At 51.2% G+C, this 24273-nt stretch overlaps 1 protein-coding gene across 2 annotated transcripts in view; it reads right to left on the bottom strand.

Moving 5' to 3' along the window:
* CDC27 (cell division cycle 27) overlaps positions 1–24273 on the bottom strand; it is a 1618725-nt gene that overhangs the window by 303228 nt on the left and 1291224 nt on the right. For both annotated transcript variants that reach the window (XM_069634092.1, XM_069634093.1), the window contains exon 16: positions 7563–7691. In XM_069634092.1, coding sequence (XP_069490193.1) covers positions 7563–7691 — 129 coding nt within the window. The remainder of the gene's footprint in view (positions 1–7562; positions 7692–24273) is intronic.

The raw sequence follows: 24273 nt of genomic DNA, 5'->3' as shown, positions 1-24273 counted from the left end.
AAAAAAGTCTCTACGCTGGCTGCCAGGTTCAACACCGTCAGTGCGGAAGAAGGGACTGATGTGAGGTGCCTTGGGGGAGGTTGGAGGGTCTCGGTGGGGCTTCCCCACGCCTGAGGCCACACCCCCACGCTATACTAAATTTAAAGGAGAAGCTTCATTTTTCGCTGCCAAAAGGTTGCAGTACCTTTGTTGGGGTACGCTCACAAGGATGGAGAAAAGGGGATGGGACGAACGAAAACACTAGATTTGGCCCACCTGACTAGAGATCAGCTCTTAGAAACAAAGGAATTGGGCAAGTATCTCCGAATAAAAAAGAAAGGCTTTGCAGCAACAAAAAATAGCTAAGAGGAAATAGTATGAAATTCACACTAGAGGCAGAAAATAGCTGTACAGTGACACACACAGAATGAAACATGGATAAGGAACAAGTTACTTACCTGTAACTGTTCTCCAGCATGGGTCTGGCATGGATTCACATGCTCATGAATATATTCCCCGTCGTCAGGCTGGGAATCCTCAGTAAAGAAAAATCAGTATCAGTATCGTTTCTGATCTGTCTTTCGTAGTAGTAACCAATCACTGATCTCTGCGTCATACTGACCACAGCCAATGACTGCCCTCTCCCTAAGCCCCGCCTCTGGCAGCCATCTTCAGATTTGGTAGCACGTGAAGTGGCAGTATTACCAAGTGAAGAGCCGCAGAGGTGTAGGCGGGAGGGTTCGCATGTGAATCCATGCCAGACCCATGCTGGAGAACAACAGTTACAGGTAAGTTACTTGTTCCTTCTTCAGCATGGGGTCTGGCATGGATTCACATGCTCATGAATATAAGAATACATAGCAGTACACACATGCACAACCACCGGAGGTGGCAAAAGGCTCAACATTAAGCAATACAACTCAACATTAAGCATCTCTTACCTCCTCACCAGGATCAGCTCAAGCGAACAGGTTGCGTAGCACTGCTTGGCCGACCCTGGACTCCTCCCTGGAATCCCGATCGACGCAGTAGAATCTCGTCAAGGTGTGCGTCGACCTCCACGTAGCAGCCCTGCAGATGTCCAGCAGGGGCACACCAGATAGGAACGCCGTAGTAGCAGCGATCGCTCTGGTCGAATGGGCTCTCGGACGCCCTGGCAGCGGTCGGTTAGCCAACCGGTGGCAGTGCATGATGCAGCCGGAGAGCCATCTGGAAATAGAAGACTTCGAGAGAGCCTTCCCTTGATTCACAGGTCCAAAGTTCACGAATAACTGATGTCCTCCGAAAACTCTTCGTGCGGTCCACGTAGAACTTCAGCGCTCTAGCCACATCCAGCAAGTGCAAAGTCCTCTCGGCCGGCGACGAAGGAGACGGGAAGAAAACGGGTAACACCAGGGGCTCGTTAAGATGAAAGTCCGACGGCACCTTGGGCATAAAGGAGGGGTGCGTCCTAAGCACCACCCTTGAGGCATGGAAAGTCAAGTACGGTGCTTTGCAGGATAGGGCCTGGATCTCTCCCACTCATCGTGCGGTGGTAATGGCCACCAGGAATGCAGTCTTCCACGACACAAACTTCATCGGTGCGGAGTGCATCGGCTCGAATGGAGGCCCCATGAGCGTGGTCAGCACCACGTTAAGTTCCCACGCCGGGGCTGGGGCCTTCACCGGTGGGAATGACCGGAGCAGTCCTTTCATAAACTTTTACCAGTCGATGGGCCCACAGGGACGTCCGTCCTGTGGTTCTGGTATATCTGGAGATCGCCGCCAGATGAATCTTAATGGAGGCATGGGCTAGCCCAGCCTTTGCCAGCGATAGCAGGTACGGCAGCACTTGCGGGGCCGTAATCCGTAGGGGGTTGATCTTCTGTGCTCGGCACCAGATAGAGAACCTCTTCCACTTGTGACCGTAGCATTTGAGAGTCGCGGGCGCCCTGGCCTTTGCAAGAACCTCTCTGCAGTCGGCCGGTATATCGTACCCTCCAAACTCTAGCGCTGCAGGAGCCAAGCCTGCAGGTTTATAGACGCCGGGTCCTGGTGGAAGATGGCACCTCCTTCTCTGGAGATGAGATCCGCGTCCGCCGACAGCTTGATGGGAGGGGACGTTGACAAGTCCAGAAGGTCCGGGAACCAGATCTGCCTCGGCCATGCCGGTGCGACGAGGATCATCCTGCACCGGGACCTCTTGAGCTGGTTGATGAGTCGAAGCAGCAACGACAACGGAGGGAACGCATACAGGTATAGGCCGTCCCAGGGGAACGAGAACGCATCGCCCATGCTTCTCGGCTGGGGAAACCTGCTGGCGAACCTCTGGCACTTCGAGTTCATTGCTGTTGCAAACAGGTCGATTTGGGGTTTGCCCATCGTCGGAAGAGTTGATCCTCCTGATCCTGGCGCAGTGCCCACTCGTGACAGGCGCGCAGCTCCCTGCTGAGCGAGTCGGCGATGGTGTTTCTTTCTCCTGCCAGGTGGAAGGGAACCAGGATCATCCCCATGGCGACCGCCCAGTGCCACAGATCCTGTGCCTCGTTGGATAGGGCTGGGGATCTGGTGCCTCCCTGCTTCCGTATGTAAAACATTGTCGTGGTGTTGTCCGTGAAGATCCGCACCACCTTGCCCTTGAGCAACAGGAGGAACGATTTGAGAGCCCAGAACACGGCTCGGAGTTCCAGGATGTTGATGTGCAGGAGCTTCTCCTCCGGGAGCCAGAGGCCTCTTGTGTGGAGATCTCCGGTGTGGGCGCCCCAACCATCCGTGGCTAGCAGGCGCTGTACTTTGCCCAGAATGGTCTTCATCCGTTCTTCCGACGGTGCCGCCAGGCGCCTCACTGTATCGAGCTTCGCTCCCAGAAACAGGGCCTCCTGCGACGGGACCAGCTGGGACTTTGGGTAATTCATGGCGAATCCCAGGTCTGTGAGTAGCTGGACGGTCCTCGCAGTGTGTTCGACGGTGAGTTCCCTCGTCCTTGAGCGGATGAGCCAGTCGTCCAGGTAGGGGGTAGACGTGAATCCCCTGCAGGCGCAGGCGCGCCGCCACAGGTGCGCCGCCACAGGTGCTAGGCACTTGGTAAAGACCCTGGGGGCCGACTTCAATCCGAACGGCAGTGCTCTGAATTGGTAGTGGCGTCCCTCGACGACGAACCTGAGGAACTTTCGGTGACTTTTGAGGATGGGAACGTGGAAGTATGCATCCTCCAGGTCCAACGACGATAGAAAGTCGCCTTCCTCCAGCTGTCCCAGCACGTGCTGGAGGGTGACCATCCTGAACTTTTGTGACCTGATATGATATGATATGATATGGTATTTGTAACGCGCCTATACACAAGTGTTTCAAGGCGCGACGAGGCAGGGAGGGAGGGAAACAAGGGGAAAACAGACAAACGATCCTACTAGGCCAGGTGTCATTCAGATCGCGCAAGTGCAGAGGTAAGGGGAAAAGGAGGAAGTGCAGGGGGGAGGAGGTGGGGGGGGAAGTGCAGTACAAGGTAAGTAGCGTAAAAAAAAAATAAAATAAAATAAAATAATAATAAATAATAAATAGAAAGGGCCAGCTGGTGGCAAGTGCGAGGTAAGTGCAGAGCAAGTGCTGGGAAAGGGGCTGTAGGGATACAGTGACAGTCCCACAGTGCAGGGGGAGCCGGGGAGGCAGTGCAGGTGGAGAGTGGCTGGGCCCTGGACCGAGGTTGCTGAGAGTGGCCCAGATGCAGGTTTGAGCTGAGTTCAGTGGGGAGTTAAGCAGGATTAGCAGGGGAGAGGGAGAGAGAAGGCAGAAGCGAAGAGGAAGGTTTTGAGGTGCTTCCGGAACCGGAGATGGTTCTCCTCAAGTTTCAGGGAGGCAGGAAGGCTGTTCCAGAGGGAGGCCCCTGCTGCGGAGAGAGATCTACCCCCAGCTCGTTGCTTCGAGAAACGGCTGACCATGAGGGAGTTGGAGACGGATGAGCGAAGGGCTCGTGAAGGAAGATATTTAGGAAGAGAGAGTTGGAGGTATTTTGGTCCCAGGCCCCAGAAGGCCTTGTGGACAATGCAGAGGGTTTTGAACTTGATCCTCGCGGCCACTGGGAGCCAGTGAAGAGATTTCAGTCCTGGAGAGATACGGTCCCTGGGCTTGAGGCCAAGGACAAGTCTCGCAGTTCTGTTCTGGATAAGTTGCAGAGGGCGGAGAGTGGAGGCATTGTTCAAATGACGAAGGTCCAGGATGGGGCGCCAGCTGCCCGTCTTCTTCCTGACGAAGAAGTACCTTGAGTACACCCCGGAGCCTCTTCAGGACGAGCTCGATGGCGCCTTTTCTGAGCATCGCCCGTACTTCCAACAGCAGTTGCGGGACGTGATTTTCCTTCCTGGCCACAGGTGGAACGTGAGGGCACTTCTTCAGGAATTCGATAGAGTGTCCTCTTGCCAGGGTATCCAGCACCCAACAGTCGGTGGAGATGGACTTCCACACGCCGACGAAATTCGTCAGCCGGCCTCTAACCGGGGTGCTTTGGTGGGGGCCCGAGGCCATAGCCGGTTCAGTCCTGCTTGGAGGTGGTGGCCTTGCCGCCCTGCCGACGGCGGCGAGGCGCTCCCTGCTTGCCGCGACCCCTGTAGGCCTCCTGAGACGAGGAGCATGCCGCCTGGCGGTAGGACGACAAGCCACCGCTGGATCCCTTGGAGGCCCAGTCTGCCTCCGGAGCTCCGAAAGGGCCGTCGTTGCTGAAGGGCTCCTAGGGCGCAGGCCGTCTCCGTGTCCGTCTTTATGGCTTGGAGGGATTCGTCCACCGCCTTCCCGAACAAGTTGCTGCCGTCGAACGGCATGTCCAACACCCTGGTCTGGACGTCCTGACGGAAGTCAGTCGCCCGGAGCCAACCCCATCGTCGTAGGCAAACTCTGTTGCCCAGCTGGCGGAACCCGGTATCGGCAATATCGGGTGCCACCGTTATGGCGTGGTCCAACGCCACCTCGCCTTCTTGAAGTATTTCCAGGGCCTCGGACCTCTTGTCGTCCGGTAGGAAGTCCAATATGGGGGCCAGCTTAAACCAGAGCTCCCTGTCGTAACGGGCCACGATCGCCAGGGCGTTGGCCGCTTTGATCGTCGTCGCCGCTGACAAAATGACCCGTCGCCCCATGGCGTCCAACTTCCTACCCTCGCCGTCCGGAGGGGAATTTGACGTTGAGGCTCCTGACCCCGCCACTTTCTTCTTCGCCGCCGCCGAGACGACCGAGTCCGGCGTTGGCTAGGCCCTGAGGCACAGGGGAGCGGTCTCGGGGACCCGGTTCTTCTTCTCGTACCGGTCCCGTTAGGCTGGTGCCGTGGAGGGGTTCTTGAGCACCGACAGGCCCTCCTCCCAGATGTCATCGATTAGAGGCACCGCGATGACAGTCTTCCTCTTGGCCTCCCGGCGCTGATAGAGGAAACCTTCCTTTTTCTGCTCCTCCGGGCAGAGCTGGAACAATTCAGACGCCCTGGCGATCATGGCGTGGAATGAGCCAATCTCGGCGGGCGGAGAGGCCCGTGTGACGGGAGACCCGTTCCGTCGTCGTCGCCCTCAGAACCCGTCGTCGAGCCTACCGCACCGTCATCTCCCGACTCGTGGGAGGATGAGGAGGGAACTGTAGGCCTTACGGGGGCGAGTGGAGGAGAGGGTTGGGTCCTCTGTTTGTTCTGAGGACTTCCTGACGGGCCAGGTTGCGGGTCCTCCGGCCTGGGCCGTGGTAATCTCGTCCTTATCTCAGAGAATAAGGACTGGATAGCAGACAAAATGGCTGCCGAGCTATCCTGAGGCCTAGGTTCCGGCAGTGCCAGAAGGGAAGGCTGCTCTTCCTCGCCATCGTCGACTTCCTCGGTTATCTCCCGAGGATCTTCCTTACGGGATCGAACCTTCTCGAATTGGACTTCGAGATGCCTCACGGCCTCGGTCAGTTCCTCCTCCGAGGCTGACTCCGAGCTAGAGGAGGCTACCGTGCCCCCCCTCGCTTATTCCATCATGGTGGCCATGACGATGGGCTGAAAAGAGGATTCCCTCCTTGGCGGCAGGGAAAATCTAGTCCCGGAGGCAGTCTCTGCTGGCGGGGTCTCTGCCGGCTTGGCCAGAGTCGCAGCGATCGCCTCGATAGAGGCCTTTGCCTGCTGGGTAGGGGCCTTCACCACCTTAGGGGCGTCCCGGGCCTCCTTAGGGGGAGGGGCGACGCCTCGCTCCCCCTCTCCCGAGATCTGACGGGGCTTCTCCCGAAGCTTACCCGGGGTCTTGGACTTCCTCTTCCCCAAACCGGAGCGCTGGCTCGTGGTTGATGGTGCCGGGGAAGGTGCGCCCTGCCTGGCGACCGAAGAGCCCGACCTTTCGGCGCTCCCGGAGCCAGCGGACTCGCGGTGCTTGGCCTGGTGTTGGGCCCCCGTCGCCGGCTGCCCGCACAGGACTTACAAGCCCGCTCGGACCCTTTCTTCTTCTCACCCGTTGAGCCCTTCTCCAACCAGCTGGCGAGACGGGATCGACGGTCCCTCATGGTCCGCTCCGACAAGTTCTTGCAGAACTGGCAGTCCTTCTCTACATGAGTCTTGTCCCCATGAAGACAGTAGAGGCATCGCAAATGCTCGTCCTCAAACACATTCTGTAGCCCGCATCCAGGGCAGCTGCGAAACAGCTTGGGTCCGGGTGACAAACTCGCTTCCTCGGCCATCTCGAAGTAGGCCGCAAATCTTCTGGAATCCTCCAAAAGGTTGATTCGAAGAAATCTTCACCCTTGAGGGGCGTAGGAAAATCCCGCAACGGGTACCCGTTAACGGGAGTAGAAATGGTGGAGCTTGAGGCTCGTTTAACCGAAAAAATGTGAAAAAGCACGAAAACGCAGCAAAAGCTCGAGAGCTAAGCACGAGGACTCCCAACATTTGAACGTGCGGTAAAAATCTGAAGATGGCTGCCAGAGGCGGGGCTTAGGGAGAGGGCAGTCATTGGCTGTGGTCAGTATGACGCAGAGACCAGTGATTGGTTACTACTACGAAAGACAGATCAGAAACGATACTGATACTGATACTGATTTTTCTTTACCGAGGATTCCCAGCCTGACGACGGGGAATATATTCATGAGCATGTGAATCCATGCCAGACCCCATGCTGGAGAAGGGCAAACATTAATTAAATAAAACCTGAAAAATCAAGAGACTGGTCTAGATATTTGTACAGGATGGGCACATTTCTTGTTTCTAACACCAAGCAGAGCATGAAAAGTCAGACAGCATTTTGTGTTCATGGAGCACTGCACCTCTGCATTCACTAAATTGACAATATAGCAATTTTATGCCACCATTCTGGCTATTGAACGGGACATTTCAAAGGCTAGGACAAGGAACATGCTTTCTGTAGAATGTGATGGTAGCATTTTCCGAGAATGTCATTACCTTTCTTGGAAGTCACATAGAAACACAATTCTACAACAATATTTAGTCTATCTTCCATTGCTACTCCGGAAAGAAAAGACTACCTGCCTCTATTTTACACTTCCTTTATATGTATGCTTCAGAAACCTTACTCAGTAGCAATGATGGCCCAACAATTCAGTCCAGCTAGTGGTAAGGTTTCTCCAAAGCATTGCTACTCTGATGACCATCTTACCTTATATTTCTCATTTGCAAATAATATAGAGGCTCTGTGGAATTTGCAAAGCGGGTTCTTGGGATCAATGCCAATGGCTTTGTTTAACGTATCCAAAGCTTTTTCAGATTTTTTTAGTGCGTGTTGTACCTAGAATTGAAGAACATTCATTTTAGAAGTTTATTTAAAAATAAAGCAAAAAGAAAGAATGTTACTAGCTTCCATTAGCACGCTTAGCATTTGAAGTATCCAATGAAATTGCTCTGAACTCAGACGACAAGTTCGAGGGATGGGGCTGCACCCTTTGTTTTTTATGAAATTAAAAAACAAGAAAAATATCCTTAAGCACGCATACCGTTTAACAGAATGAACAGTGCATCATAGCTAATGATGCAATGGACTGTGCATAAACAGAGTGCGTGAAGAGAAGGCTATGACTTGACAGCTGGTGCTGGCTTTCTACCATGACAAGCCGTGCATGTGCAGAGACTTCTCCACCCCTCAATGTCCCTCCAGTAAATGGGTTGCTTCGACCCTCCACATGTATGAGTCTAATTCCCATATCCCTGCTGTCTGCTGCATCAAGCCATAGTAATCCTTTTTCACTCTCCAATAAAGTGTGGTGCTACAGGACCACAGCAGCTACAGTGCTGTGAAGAGCATTACAATGGAAAGGTACCTTTTCTTTTTCACATTAGCAACCACAAGTTACAAATATTACCTATGGGTTCTAATTTGTAACAAAGAAACTCTAGCATGGTGGTGCGTAACCAATGCTAATGGTACCACTTCGCTTAGGCGGTTAGCAACCATTACTGGCCGTCCTTTGGAATGTATTGCTAAATTTGCATAACAATGCATATTATTAAACCCATAGCCAAAAAAAAATCTGTTACACTTCACTTTTAAATGATCAACAATTTTCCATAAAATGCTTTAAAGCTGCCCTAAATGTCACCCAATGGCTGAGCACCCAAAGGAACATAACACTTCATTAAACCTTTAGAGCTACTTTACACAAGCATAATACTCCCAATTCCTGATCTTGTAAGAGACTCCTAAAGCAATATGAAGATGGCAGGTGGCAGGAGAGCGAGAAGCCAGGAACTAAAGCGGGAAACGATCCCAGAATGACCAAATCAGACATCCTCACCCACTATGGAATCCAGGTAATAGAGCTTCGCAAACAAGGCCTAGCCATAGCCTGACAATGTACACGTAGGCGATGTAACAGCTTGATCTTTTGTGGAATGAACATGTAAACCAGGAGCCACCACTTCATATGCCAAGATGAAACACTCTTCATTGCAGTGAACACTACAATGGGAAAACGTTTACATGCCAAGACTGTGTTGGAACCTGAAAACCTCACAATGTAATCGAGACAGAACTATCCCATCCACAAGATGTAAAGATTTACTGTAGTAGCAGTAAATAAGTATACTGGCTCAAAACTCAGAAAACCGTACACCATCAAAATAGCAAAGTCCATCATTTTATAAACACACATTGAAATAAGTGCCATCGGTCTACGCAATGTAAACACTCGATCTTGGGAGGAGCGAGAGGAGGAAGAAGAATGTAAAGATATTTTCTTAGAAGCATGCAATACGATATTTTGATAACCTAAAGCAAACCTTTTAAGAACAAATCACTTTTACCATCAAAAATACAAGATAATAAATTAAAATTACTTACTGTAGTGACTAGAGTACTCAGTCCTTAGTCCCCTTCCACCATCCTTGAGGGCGTACCAAACATGGGGAAGGTACCAGAACATGGCAGCGAAAAAATGAGCTACACCTTTAAATTTAGCATAGCATGCAGAGGCGTGGCCTAGGGCGTTGGAACACCCCAGAGGCCCCGCCCTCCGGCACCTCACCTCAGTCCCCTTTTCACATATCCGATGCTTTAATACCTGGCTACGCTGACGACTTTAGCCTCTGGCATACTAGCAGGGAAAGGTGGGTGGGACGCATGGTGAAACGTGGACTAAGAACAAGGACTCTGTCACTACAGAGAGTAACTAATTACTCATACGTCCCATACCCTTTCCTCCTTCCTTGTGGGTGATAGCACTGAACAAGACAAATGGGTGGATCTGTGAAAACCTTTTCCAGTGCTTAATAAGCAAAAAGGTTCCTCAAAACCACTTGAAACCTAACTCTGCATCTCGCCTGGAGCTGGTGTCCAGGGAATAGTGCTCACAGAATGCAGACTGAGTGGCCCATGTAGCCGCCTTGCTAATGACTTCCCAGGAAGCATGTCTATGAAAGGCAACAGCTGTAGCCTTGGGGCAGACCGGGTGGGCATGAATCCCCGCGGGAACAGTCTTACCCATGACCACGTAAGCCTCCGAAATGGCCTGGAACATCCAATGGGTGATGGAGGCCTTGGCAGCTTGGGTGCTGGGAGTCGAGCGCCCCAAGGTGACCAACAATGTGCCTCTGATTTCCAGAAAAAACCCATACGGGAGAGGTAGAACTTAAGCACTCTTCTCAAGTCCAGGGAAGGCAAAGCTCATTGAGCCTCTGACTGCAGTTCGGAAAGAACACCAGCAGGCAGATTTCATGGTTGAAGTGCAAGGGGTAGCTAATTTATTCACTGCCAAAGGTTCCAGTACTATCATGTTGGGGGACGCCCACAAGGATGGAGGAATGGGAAGTATAAAGGCGCCCGAAAGGCTCCCCAATAAAAAATGTCAGACGCTAAATTCAAAGGCCAACCTAGGACAACAAATGGGCTTTGATGGTTGGGATTGGTGGAATAGTCTATCAAAAGCAAAAACTGCATGTCAAGTCGGGATGCTGAAATATAAACCTTGCTCAATCCAGAGAGATCAAAATCAGAGTGGACCCAAACTTCAAGAGTTCTATCAACACCACGGTCATGAGAGAGATTGAACAGTGGAGAAGGAATGCTTAATCCACAGCCAAAGCCCCTGGTGGGGAACATTTCTTGGAGCAATGGCGGAAGGGGGCAAGAACACTTTTCTCTTGTTCATACAGTGCATGGTCACGGGGTGCTGCCCAAGATATGGGCAACCTTTCACTTACTGAAACAATCACTTGGCGCTCAAGCAAGTTCCGGGCTGGTCACTAAAAGATCTTCTTGCTGAACAAGACATTCTTAACAGAAGCTTTATCACTAGTACCTTGTGGAGAGTTCGGGCAAGGCGGCACCATTCTCAAAGAGCTTTTCAGCCGACACCACCACAAGACATTCTGAGCCATCTACTGGAGACTTGCATGTCCCACATGTTTGGCAATAAATGACATCAGGGGATATGCAATAGCCACTGACGAGATCCCAACCCAAGTCTTAAACCAGGGACAAGAAAAGTACAAAATGACTGAGCATAAAAGTCTCTGTGCTGGCCTCACACTTCAGAGTGTCCAGACAACCCAATGAAAGGGAAGTGTTACAAAGGAAACTGATAACTTCTGTAAGGTTCAGTAGAATATCCACATTATGGGCCAAGCAGCAAGTCTGGAAGAGGGCCCCACACTGGGAGCAGGAGACTGATGTATTAACCAGTCTTTGAGGTAGGCTGAGTTGTGAACACTATTACCCTGTAAATGGGCCACTACCATTGCCAACAGCTTGAAGAACCACATCAGAAGACAGACAAAGATAAATAATTGACCAGATAGTGTTTTTTGCTCTACAACAAACCATGGGTAAATTTCAATGTCTGCAGTGGATTGGAAATGGAGTGTCCTGAAATTCCAGGGAGAGACAGAATCCTGAAGAAAAGGGACTGAAGAATCTGTGCCAGAAAAGCCCTCTTGGACTGCCCCTCTCGCCCTCTTAGGGTAGTAGAACAAGTTGCTTACCAAATCTGGTAACGTTCTTTTGATGGGATGTTCCTCCGACATATTCCACATCTATGACAGGTAATGTCCACAGCTGTGCTGCTTCAGAGAATTTTCAGCAAAGGGCGTCCTGCATCGATGCGATATCCTTCGAGGGCCTCCATCGAGGGTTGACGTCACCGGATGTTATATATAGGACGCACGCCGCCGTAGCCTCAGTTGTAGTTTTTTCCCCAGAACGGGTGGCACCAATCTCCTGCCAGTCTGACTGCAGATAGCCTTGCAGAAACGTAAGCTGCAATAGCATAGGAAATTCTGCAAAGGGGCAGGTTGCGAGGGCGATGTGGAATACGTCTGAGGAACATCCCATCGAAAGAACGTTACCAGATTTGGTAAGTAACTTGTTCTTCGAAGGGATTGTGCCCTCCAACATATTCCACATCGATGACAGATTCCCAAAGCACTACCAAACTATGGAGGTGGGAAAAGAATTTAGAATACCCAATCAAATGGTGGAATAAAGAACCGCCTTACCAAAGGCCAGATGACGCCCGTGGATGGAATCCAGGGCGTAATGTTTGACAAAAGTATGTAGAGAAGCCCAATATACCGAATAGGAACACCACGCTGAAGGGCAGTGGAGGTAGCCACGCCCCTAGTAGAGTGAGCACGTAATCCTACCGGAGGATCCTTACCGGCCAAACAGTAACACTCAGTAATAGTGAGGATAATCCACCTGGACAAGGTCTGTTTGCCAAAAGCCTGGCTCAACCGCTGTCCAGCATAACCAATAAAGAGCTGATTGTCACTCTGACCCGGGACATCTTGAAATATAAAAGCTCAGAGGTCTCCTAGGATCCAACCTATGGAGCATCTCCTCTTCCTTGCCAGGATGCGGAGGAGGATAAAACGTCGGAAGAACTACCTTCTGGCTTAAATGAAATTCAAAGCAAAAACAAAGAGGTGGTGGCTGGAAGGTTTAGACTGGCTACCTTATCGAAGACTGGCCTGGCTATGGGAAACCCTCCAGACCCTCCAGACCATCGTTCTTTGCCTGCCAAGCCATTACAGAAGGGGAAAGACCATATGCAAATCAGGCTTGGACCCACCCCAAAGGGTGGTGAAGAACGATGGTCAGTAAGGTTGCCCAGAGCAACGCCAGTGGTTAAGATTCAGTCTAAACCTTCCAGCCACCACCTCTTTGTTTTTGCTTTGTCACCCCGAGTGGGACGGGTATGCCCAGACGTGGTTCCCGTGCCTGCTGGGCCTAGAGACCCAAGCTACTCCTCACTGATGAGGCCCAACAAGGCCGAAACATGTTTGGGGATGCTTGTGGTCTCGTGAGGAAGGGATGTGACCTAGTAGTCGGGCTGGGCTGCCCCTTTTGGGGTGGGACCAAGCCTGATTTGCATATGGTTTTTCCCCTTCTGTAATGGCTTGGCAGGCGAAGAACGATGGTCTGGAAGGTTGCCCAGAGCAACGCCAGTGGTTAAGATTCAGTCTAAACCTTCCACCCATCACATCATTGTTTTTGCTTAACTGAAATTCAGACACAACCTTCGGCGGAAAAGAAGGACGCACCCGAAGGACAACCCTGTCCTTATGGAAAACAGTAAAGGGTGGCTTGGCTGAAAGTGCCTGCAATTCACTCGCTCTGCGAGCGGAAGTAACTGCAACTAAAACACTGTCTTGAAAGACAACAGTCTCAAAGGACAAGAGTGCAAGGGCTCAAACGGAGCACCCATCAGAAACTTCAAAACCAAATTCATATCCCAAACCGGCATCTGGAAAGGGGACGGCGGAAACACATTAGTCAGTCCTTTTAAAAACTGTGAAATCAAATGTATCTTAAAGTAAGACCACTCTTCAGACGAGTGCTTAAATATGGACAGCGCCGCCAGGCAACCCTTAATGGTACCCACTTGCAGGCCCTTGTGGGCCAAAGAAATCAGAAAAGACAAACCATAGGCATGGAACATTGGAAAGGATCAACATTCTGTCTCCTGCACCAGTCGCAGAAATTACGATAACGGCACAGGAACTTTGTCGCCTGGCCGAAATTAACACCTCCATCACACCATCCGGGAGTTCCCAATGCTTTTATCTCAACCTTTCAGATACGAAGCATGAAGGTTGAGAGTCCTGACCTCTGGATGGAGAACCTGACCCACCCCACCCCCCTCGAGAGCAGATCCTCTCGGTAAGCAAGACGGCGTGGAGGGCAGATTGACAATTCGAGAAGGTCCGGTACCACGCTCTCCTGGCCCAATCTGGAGCCACAATAATCATGCGGGTCCAGAACCTCCACAACACTTTATGAATGACGGGGACTGGAGGAAACGCGTACAGCAGCGGGAATGACCAATCCACCACAAACGCGTCTCCTAAGGCTACTCTCAGAGGAAATTTCCTTGAGCAGAATCTCTCACTTCCAGTTGACACTGCTGGCGAAGAGATCCACTTGCGGGGTTCCCCAAAGGGCAAAGATCTCCAGAAGGACTTCCTGAGCCAACTCCCACTCGTGAGAGACTGCCTGCTCAGAGCGTCCGCCGCCGCGTTTGTCTCCGGCCAGATGAACTGCCGAGATCAAAAGAACTTGTTTGATGGCCCAGAACCAGAGCTGCATTGCCTCCCTGGACAATGGGAGCAAACCTGCTACCACCCCTTTTTGTTGAGGTAATGCAAGGCCACTGTGTGGTCTGTCATAATCAGGACACTTTTCCCACCATACAGTCGGCAGAAAAGCCTTCAGGGCAAGCCTGATGGCTCTCGGCTCTAACAGGTTGATGTGGAGTCTGGACTCCGACGGAGACCAACAACAGCGGACTGTCAGTCCGTTGGCATGAGCACCCCATCCTGTGAGGGAAGCATCTGTCACAATCGTCACCTCCGGCCATGGTTGCCAAAACGGTTCCCCCTTCAGCAGGTTCCTTTCGCCGGCCCACCACAGAAGATCTTGGGTGACCGAGAGTGGAATCTGCACAGGATCTGACATCTTGCCCAAGAACTGGGACCACTGCAGTTTGAGGGCCCATTGCAGGGATCTCATCCGTAGTCTGGCCTTCGGCACCAGAAAGATGCAGGATGCCATGAGGCCCAGCAACCTTAAGAAGTCTAAAGCCGGGAGACACTGGGCACTTTGAAACTTGTCCACCATCTGCACAATGTGATGAGCCCTGACCTGGGAAGGCGAACAGTTCCCCAGGGACGTGTCTAGCACAGCACCGATGTACAGGAGCTGTAGGGAAGGTGTCAAATGCGACTTTTTGAAATTCAGGGAGAAGCCCAGCCTGTGGAGGGTGCGGCAGGTGAGACCGAGATGATCCAACAATTGCTCGGGAGAGCGTGCTCGGATCAGCCAGTCGTCCAGGTGTGAATCCCCCCTCGCCTGAGGTACGTTGAGGTACGCTGCCACCACCACCCTGAGCTTGGTGAAGACTCTCGGGGCGGAGGTCAAGCCGAATGGCAGGACCCGAAACAAAGTGAGAGTCGCCAGCCACAAACCTCAGGTACTTCCTGTGCTTGGGATGGTTAGGCAGAATCCTGTGCAGGGACCACTACACACAATTACTACTACAGGTGGTAATACAAGTTTTACCTTTGGTACAAGCCTGTACTATTAAGTTATAGTGGTAGCAGTAGCAGAGCAGCCAGGCTTATCTCAAGAGTATATGAGCAGTAGCAGAGATTACACAAAGGGACCACAATTACTGTTGCTCAAGCAAACACTGACTCAAGGTTCCAGGTAAAAAATATAAGTATATTTATTTTTAAACCCTCAGTTATAAACACAACACCTCTATTAAACTTTAAACAAAAGCACACGTTAAATATACTACAACTAACCAATTCACTTTGTACAGTATGTCTCAAGGTAAGTACCCTGTGTTTGAATGAACCGGTGTTTTGAACAAAACACAATACCGCAGATACGGTTGCGATCACATTTTGACAGTTCGGTCTACTCAAACGCGTATCCGTGACATGAAATGCCACCGGGGCAAAAACACACGTAGCACCTGGAATACATAGAGGGAATTGGAGGGAAAAATCACAGGCAATATTTAGGTTAGGCAAACAGCATCGAGAAACACTCAGAAACAGGAGTTCAAAAGTCAAAGGGTCGGAGCCAGGGTTAAGTCACACCGGAGACCTGTTGCCGAAGATCACACCGTTAGACAGCTTACAATTCAGCGTAGCCCAAAAGTACCTTGATATTGTCAATGTTCAGAAGCAAAAGTTATAAGACGGAGGGAACACAAGGGCGAGCCTTGAGGATGAAGAAAAGGGATTCACCCAGTTTCCTCGAGTAGAGCACAGTACCTTATTCCAATGATGCAGCTGGTGCCCTGGCAGTTGTCCCTGTTGAGTTTCCCGCAGACCCACGATTCCTGGAGCTTCGTTGTGAAGGACGATGTCTGAAGGGGGTCTGCACCACACAGGGATGAAGCCGGCAGCAGCGACAACGAATAAAAGGTGCACTCCTTAAAAACAGGAGAGGCTCGGCAGGTGGCTGTACGGACCACTACAGCAGTATGCAGAGATTTTGACCACGGCAGAGATCTCTGGCTGAAGAAGATGAGCTGGTTATCCCCACCAGGCTCAAGGGAAGAAGACTCCGGACTGGATCATCTCTAAGTCGATGAAGGGAAGATAGCTCAGCACTGCAGCAGGGCTTCACCGGGATGGGGTAGTTGCAGCAGCCGTCGTTCTCTTTGCTTCTCTTCGGTTCCTTGTAGTTCCAGAGGCGACTGACTTGTAGCCCAAGAGACCTGCCTTTTATGCGCAAAACCCCCATTCACACAGCCTGGCTGTCAATCACGCAGCAGGGGGGTTGTCCAGCTGGGACAACCACCTCAGCCAATCATGGCAAAGTGCGACATGGGTTTCTGAGGATACCCTATGCAGGGGGTGACTACACCCCTTCCCCACATTCAGTCTACCAAGACAACCATGCGCCAAGAGGAGGGCTTCTCTGCAGAAGCCCGCCATAAAACGGGGAACAAAGAAGGTGAACCTAGTTTGCCGCGCAAAATAAAACACAAGAAGGACTTTAACAAAAAGAAATGGCGAATAAACCCAACCGGAGCCAAAAGAAAGATGATTTGGTCAAGCGGGTTTATGCTTAAGGCTGCAAAAATTGCCAAAAGTATTACCACGTTTATCTAGTATAATCGCGGTAGAAAAGTTAGGGTAGATACCACTGCCACCAGCCAAGTGTAAATGTTAAAAGAGCGAAACAATGCTCAGGGAGGTACAGACAGAAAAGGGGTACAGATTAGCCCTTTCCAGTACTCCATGTAAAATGGGGTGTACTGGGTCTGTGGTAAAAATGACTATGTAAAGTAAATGGCAAATTAACCTTTCTCTGGGGGACAGTAGTCAGCCCCAGCGAAATGGAGTCAGAGGGAAGTCTTAAAGACAACCCTGGGTTACTACACTGAGGGTGCGGTGTAACCCATACAAGAACAGGGGCACCTGGAGTGCCCAAGATCACACAATGAGTAAAAACACATAGGCCAAAACACATGTAAGAGTGGAAAAAGGATGTACACTTACCAGGTGGAAAAAATAAACTCCAGAAATCCAGCAAAGCTGCTGGGGGACTCACTAGGTGAGGGAAATTATCCCTAGAAGGAGAATTCTACCTAACAGGGATGAATCGGCACATGAAAGTACGCATCCTTGAGGTCGAGAGACACCAACCAATCCTGAAGCCGAAGGGCCTGGAGGACCTGAGAAAGAGTAACCATCTTGAACTTGTCCTGCCTGAGAAGTTTGTTCAGCCAACGCAAGTCCATTACGGGTCTCTGTCCTCCATCTTTGTTGGAATCAAAAAACATGGCGAATACCATCCCTTGTTCCTCTCCGCCACAGGCACCAGTTCTATGGCACAATTCTCCAGCAGAGATAGCATTTCCTGTGCAAGAAGCAGATCAGGACGCTTCAAAGAGCTTTCCCGGTGGATTGTCGTGAGGCTGCTGCAGGGAGGGAAGGCAGTAGCCGTGGGCTATGGTATCCAGAACCCACGCATCTGAAGTAATCGCACACCATTCTCCGAGATGCTGTGCTAGCCTGCCCCCAACCGGTGAACCATGGGACATGGTCCAATGACTGAGTTGTAGCAGCGCCTGATGGCAAAGAGGCAACTGCCCGAGCGGCTTTGGCACCACGATTTCCATGACCACCACATGTACTTTATCGCTGCCCTCTTTGACTGGCAGCCCCTCTCGCTCTACCAAAAGAGGATTAGTAGCGAAAGGAACCTCCCCTCCATTGCTGTCCCCTAGGACGAAAAGGCGGAGGTTGCCGTACTGCAGCGCTCAAAGAATTTGCTGCAGCTTTGGAGGTCTCCAACCTCTCAAGGCTCTCGTCAGCCTTGCTGCCAAACAAATTAACGCCGTCAAAGGGCATGTTCAGAAGACGGGATTGCACATCCGGTGCAAAACCAGACTTCCGCAACCACGCAAACCTGCGTATCGCGGTGCTTGCAGCCATGGACCGGCTGACATTATCTGCCGTGTCCAAACCCGACTGAAGGGATTCGCACATAGCATCCTTGCCGTCTTGCACGAGGGCCAGAAAGCCATCCCTTTCTTCCCCCTCAGGAATATGCTCAGCCGCCAAAGACGCACAGTGCCACAGTGTGTGTGTAAACTTTGCCGAGGCACAAATGGAGTTGGTCGACTTCAACGCCATACTCCCGGCAGAAAATACCTTCCTCGCGCAACCATCGAAGTGCTTGTTGTCCCCATCAGGAGGGATGGTAGGGTACGCAGCCAGCTTCGAGGAGGCCGTAGCCGCCTACACCACCAAACTCTCCGGAGTAGGGTGCGACGATAAGTAGCAGCGTTCACTACTGGATGGGCGGTATTTTTTCGGAAATTACCTGTTAACTGCTGACAGACTCTCCGGAGCAGTCCAAGCTGCCGCCACCCTCTTTTGCCAAGCCATGTGTGACGGCAACACCGGGTCAGTGGATATCAGTCAAGTTATCCTGATCAAACTCCACTGGGGGGGGCAGTCCACCCCAAGTACTCCGTCACACTCGACATGAGACGCCTATAGGAAGACTCAGCATGCGCCCCCAGTTCAGGACGGCCAAACTCCACCTCTGGAGAGGTGTCGAGGCCACTGGCGTCATGCAATGACAGTTCCTCCATCTGACTATGCCCAGACAAAAGATCATCAGGGACGTCAGGATGCACAGGTAAGCCCATCTCCTGATCAGACAGTTCATCAACCTCTGAAATTTCTTGTAATGGTTGGAAAAAATCCAATCTAGGAGCCGGAACAGATCTGGGCTCAAATACAGGCCTCACAGACTTACTGCAAGCCTTCTGAGGTTCCACAGCCCTCAGGGGCACCTCCGGCAAATCCTCCACAAACGGCGTTGAGGGCGCCAAGGGAATCTGAGTCGACCGAGGCACCGACGGCATGGAAGACTTCTTTGAGGGCGGAGCCCCGGGAGGGTCCTTCAACGGACACGGCGCTGACGGCTTCTTTGAGGGCAGAGCCTTGAGATCGTCCATCGACGGACACGGCGCCGATGGAGTCGACGCCTTCTTCGAAGGCTTCACAGGTTTCGACGGTCTCGATGGCGTTGAGGACCTGGCTCAGCAATGGCGATCTCCCTTGTCCGATCGGGACCTCAATGGCTCCCGATGATCGCGCCGACCTCCCGAGCCCGAAGGCGTGCGAGTGGTGGACCAAGCCTGTTCCCTACCGGCTTCTTTCAAAGGCGCGGACGGAACTGTGCTTTGCCACTGAAAACATTGCTAACACCTGCTGGCGGAATGAATCCCATTCGGCCGGTGATGACTTGGTGGGACAAGTCAACCGTCTGGCAGAGTCCTCGTCCGACGTGGAAGGCGACCGGTGCCGGCGCTTCCTAGATTGCCTCGAGGCAGAGGAATGGCGGGAACCACTCCTAGACCGAAACCCCCTGGATTGTCGCCGACGCAGAGTGTCGCCCCTCGAGTCATTGGTCGAAAGCCCAGCGGACTTAAATTTACGGGGTTTGGACACCCTACCTACCTTCAATTTCCCCTTATGCTCCCGCAAGGCCTTAGACGTCAGGGACTGGCAGTCCTAGCAGTCGTCGGTGGCGTGGCTTTCGCTGAGGCACCAGAGGCAGATATCGTGCAGGTCCGTGATGGACATTTTTTAAAGCCCAACCTCGGGGTTGTAGAGGAAGACAAAGACATCGCTGGAAGAGAAGAATCGAGCGCGGCAAGATTCCGAAGCAAACACGTTTGTGGAAAAAACGGAACTGAGGCTACGGGTGTCATGCATTCTATATATAAAATCCGGTGACGTCAACCCTCGACGGAGGCCCGCGAGGGACATCAGATCTATGCCATCGACGCAGGACGCCCAATGCCGAAAATTTTCCGAAGCAGCAAAGCTGTGGACATTACCTGTCAGATGCCGAATACATCAGACAACACAATCCCTTCGAAACAGGAGTTCTCTTTCCTGATCCAATAGGTGGGGCGAGTTCTAAAGCTACTTCGAATAGCGTCCAAGGCACTTTCTCCTGGCTATGCTTACCTGCAACTCCTGTTCTCCAGCATTGCCATCTTTCATGGATTCACAGGCTTTGAATATTTCCCGTCATGCTGTAACCCATCACTGTCCTTTTGGGTGCACTCAGCCTCAGCCAATGGGACGTTGAGTATCTAGCCCCACCCTGGAGGCTATCTTCAGATTCTAACCCCCTAAGTAGCTGTACTTTCATTGTAGTCTTTCTGCCGTCAGGGTGGATGCCGGGCGCACGTGAATACATGAAAGATACCAATGCTGGAAAAAAAGGAGTTGCAAGTAAGCAACATACTCCTTTCACCAGAATTGGATCTTTCATGGATTTACATGCTTTGAAAAGAATAGAAAGCAATTGCAGGTGGATCCCCAAAGGTGGCACAAGGGGAGAAAGGCCTACCTTACTGAAAGAGTTGCAACCGCACTGCTTGCCAAACTCTTGCTTCTGTATCATTCTGTACTTCTAGGTAGTAGTCTCTCACAAAGGTGTGCAGCACGGGCCAGTTAGCAGGTCTGCAGATGTGATGGGTCTTTGTAGGGGTCTGTGCTTTTTCATGACATTTTGAAATAGCAGACATCACCCAATGGCCAATGCCTTGCTTAGTGATGGCTATACCTTTGTACGGAGGAACAAAAGCTACAAACAATTGCAACGAGCATCTAAAAATGTTATTCTGTCTAGATAAAACTTTATGGCCCTGTGGAGGTCCAAAGAGTGCAGAGCTGTTTCTGCTGGTGTGGACGGATTAGAGAAGATGGCCCTGCAGTACTATTTCTGACTGCAAACTGAAGTTTTACGAGTACATTTGGGACAAAACGTGGGTTAGTCCTCCAAATCCCCTCGTTTCCCGTGAAGCAGAGATTTGGTTCCTTTATAGAGAGTAACTGTATTTCTCATGTTCTTCTGAACGAAGTCACTGCCAGGAGGAAAGCCACCTTCCACAATACATATTTAATGTGCCCTTGTGGCTATGGGCTCGAACAGCAACTTCGTAAGTGTCGTTAAGACTGTATTTAAAATCCACTGGGGTGGTATTTTCTTCTTTGGTGGGTACGTGTGAAAAAGCCCCTTCATGAAATGCTTCACAATCCTCACACTAAAGTGTGGGCGTCAGTCATCACTTGGTTATAACTGGAGATTGCGCCCAGATGTACTTTAATGGATCAGTGCGAAAAGGCTTTCTTTTGCCAGCTTTATTAAGTATGGCAACAACTGGTGTGGCGTGATGTCCAGAGGTTCATGCTGCTCCATACTGCACCAAGTACAGAAGCATGCCCACTTGTATTCATATGACTTGTTAGTAGACTTTGCTCTGGTTGCCTTTAAGATTTCTCTACAATCTTAGTGTATTGGCAGCCATGCGTTGAGGCTCAGGGACTCTGGGTCTTGGTGAAGGACTGGTCCATTGTGGTGTTTGAGCAAGTCTGGTGCTTTGCCCAGGAAGATGCGCTCGTCTTGCATCAGATGAAGGGCCAAAGACCAGGCCGCCTCGGCCACGCCGCGGCTATCACGATGATCTTGCACCAGTACATCGACAGCATTTGAAGAACTTTACGTATTACTGGGATAGTGGAAAACGCATATGCGAACATTCATACCAGGACAGTCAAGGCGTCTCCTAGAGATCCTTTCTGTGGGCATTTGCTGGCAAATTTTGGACACTTTGTTTTTCCCAATTTGCGAAGAGGTCCATCGGGGGCAAGCCCCACTGTTTGAATACCTTTTTCAGTTGTTTGTCTGATAGCTGCCATTTGTGGCATTGGATCTTTGCTCTGCTGAGCTGACCCTGCAGTTTTGTTTCGCTTGCCCAGCAGATCGAAGGCCTCTAGCGTTATTTGACGGTTGTTCACCCAGTGCCACAATGTTTGTATCTGTGGCGACAATGTTCTGGAACGAGTACTACCGGGTTTCTGTATACAGTGCATGCTGCTGGTGGTGGGGTCTGTAAACACTCACCACCCTCCCTTTGAGTACTGGTTGGAATGATCAAAGTGCGTGGAATACGGCCTTCAGTTCCAGGCCATTTATTTCTAAGTTTGAGTCTTTCACGTTCCATTACCCTTTGATGGGCAAACATCCCACGTGAGCACCCGGGAAACGTCGGTTACCATTTTGTTTTGAAATGTGGTGTCTTGTAGCGGCATTCCCTTTGCTATGTGACAGGGATTGGCCCACCATTGAATCTGGCGAGCAAGGTGTGTTGTGATCTGGCGAGTGAGGTGTGTTGTGATCTGGCGAGCGAGGTGTGTTGTGATCTCAACCATTTCGTTCCATGGCCCGTTTGAGACCATGAGATGACAAGGGAATAGTTTCTTACCTGTAACTCCATTTCTCCAGCATTGGTATCTTTCATGGATTCACATGCTTTGAATATTCCCCGTCGTCAGGCTGGGAATCCCCGGTACATTATATAGACCCTTTCCCGTAGGAAAACTTTTTCGACGCTTATGCGTCCTATCCACCTCGTTTTGTATCATGCGTGCCCGTGCCGTCAGGACGTCATGATATAAATACAGGCCCCGCCCCCGCGCTCCCTCAGATTTCGGCCCCCAAAGTAGTGGGGGAACCGGTTTGCATGATCAGGGGAGGCAGGTGGGCGCATGTGAATCCATGAAAGATACCAATGCTGGAGAAATGGAGTTACAGGTAAGAAACTATTCCCTTCTCCAGCATTGGATCTTTCATGGATTCACATGCTTTGAATAGATTACATAGCAGTACTACCCCCAAGAGGAGGTGTGCATGCAAACCCCTATACATTCTTCGCAAAAGGCCGTTCCCTAAGATTATGTATACATCAGTAATAGTTTACATAGGGAAAAAACGGACCACATACAGTCATAAATTCCACAGGATGCCACCCCGCAGCCGGGGCTTACCTTACTGGAATAGGTGTCGAAGCACCGCCTGTCCCATCCGGGTGTCTTCGGCATGTTGCTGCGACAGGCAGTAATGGCGGGTAAAGGTGTGTGTAGTCGCCCAGGTAGCCGCCATGCAGATGTCCCCTAGAGGGACTCCGGCCCACAGTGCCGTCGACGATGCCGCTGCTCTAGTTGAATGAGCTCTTGGCCGTCGTAGAAGAGGCTTCCCTGCCTTGGAATGGCAGTACGAGATGGTAGATGACACCCATCTTGAAAGTCCTTGCTTTGAAATGGCTTTTCCTCTAGCACCCAACCCATAGGCCACAAACAGCTGTCTCGTTTCTCTGAACGGTTGCGTACGATGAAGATAAAACCTGAGAGCCCTTTTTACATCCAATGTGTGTAGCATGCGCTCCGCTCCCGAGCATGGCTCCGGAAAAAACGTAGGCAACACGATAGAAGAGTGTTTATGAAACACCGAAGGAGCTTTTGGTATGAACTGTGGGTTAGTGGCTAGGACTACCTTGGTCTTGAAAAATCGTAAGTATGGTGGGTCCACCATTAGAGCCTGAACTTCTGAGATACGTCGGGCTGAAGTGATGGCCACCAGGAAGGCCAATTTCCACGACAGAAACTTCAGAGACGATGATGACATTGGCTCAAACGGAGGTTTCATAAGAGACGTTAAGATCAGATTGAGGGTCCACTCCGGTGGAAATTTCTTCTCTGGAGGGAAACTCCGAAAGAGGCCTTTAAGGAAGTGCTTAATCAGGCGGTCGCTGAACAATGGTGCCGAGTGCCGTCGACGAGTAAACCTGGAAATGGCTGCTAGGTGTACTTTTATTGACGACACCGACAGGCCCATTTGAGCTAATAACAGCAAGTATGGAAGGAGCTGTTCCGGCCTAATCGATTGCGGGGCCAAACCTGGTTGATCCTCACACCATTGACAGAACCTTTTCCATTTGTACGCGTATGAGGCGTTTGTGGAAGGTGCTCTTGCCGCTTGCAGGATACGTCGACAGTCCTCCGGAATCGTTAGCCGACCAAATTCGGCGAAGTCAGGAGCCAGGCCGTCAACTTGAGGCTGTCCGGGTCGTGATGCCAAACGACACCCTCCTGTCGAGACAGAAGGTCGGGGGTCTTCTGGAATCTCATCGGTTCCGCCGCCGCTAAGTGTAGTAGGTCTGAAAACCACACTTGTCTGGCCCAGTATGGGGCCACCAGAATTACCCGACATGGGTACCTGAGGATCCATTGCAACGTCCTCCTGACAAGGGGAAAAGGAGGAAATGCGTACAGGAATTTGTTCGTCCATGGGAATGAGAACGCATCCCCCAGTGAGCCCTGCTGAGGCCATCTGCTTGCGTACTGATGGCATTTCTTGTTGTTCTTCGTTGCAAACAGGTCTATGGAAGGGTGTCCCCATTCCTTGAATACTTGTTGAAGTTGTTGGTCGTTCAGCACCCATTCGTGAACTTCGTTCATTTCTCTGCTGAGGGCATCGGCTTCCA

Source organism: Ambystoma mexicanum, chromosome 13 (genome assembly GCF_040938575.1).
Source record: "Ambystoma mexicanum isolate Mex_15411 chromosome 13, UKY_AmexF1_1, whole genome shotgun sequence".
NCBI lineage: Eukaryota > Metazoa > Chordata > Amphibia > Caudata > Ambystomatidae > Ambystoma > Ambystoma mexicanum.
The sequence above is the reverse complement of the archived record's forward strand: the minus strand, read 5'-3'. Positions and strand labels throughout refer to the sequence as shown.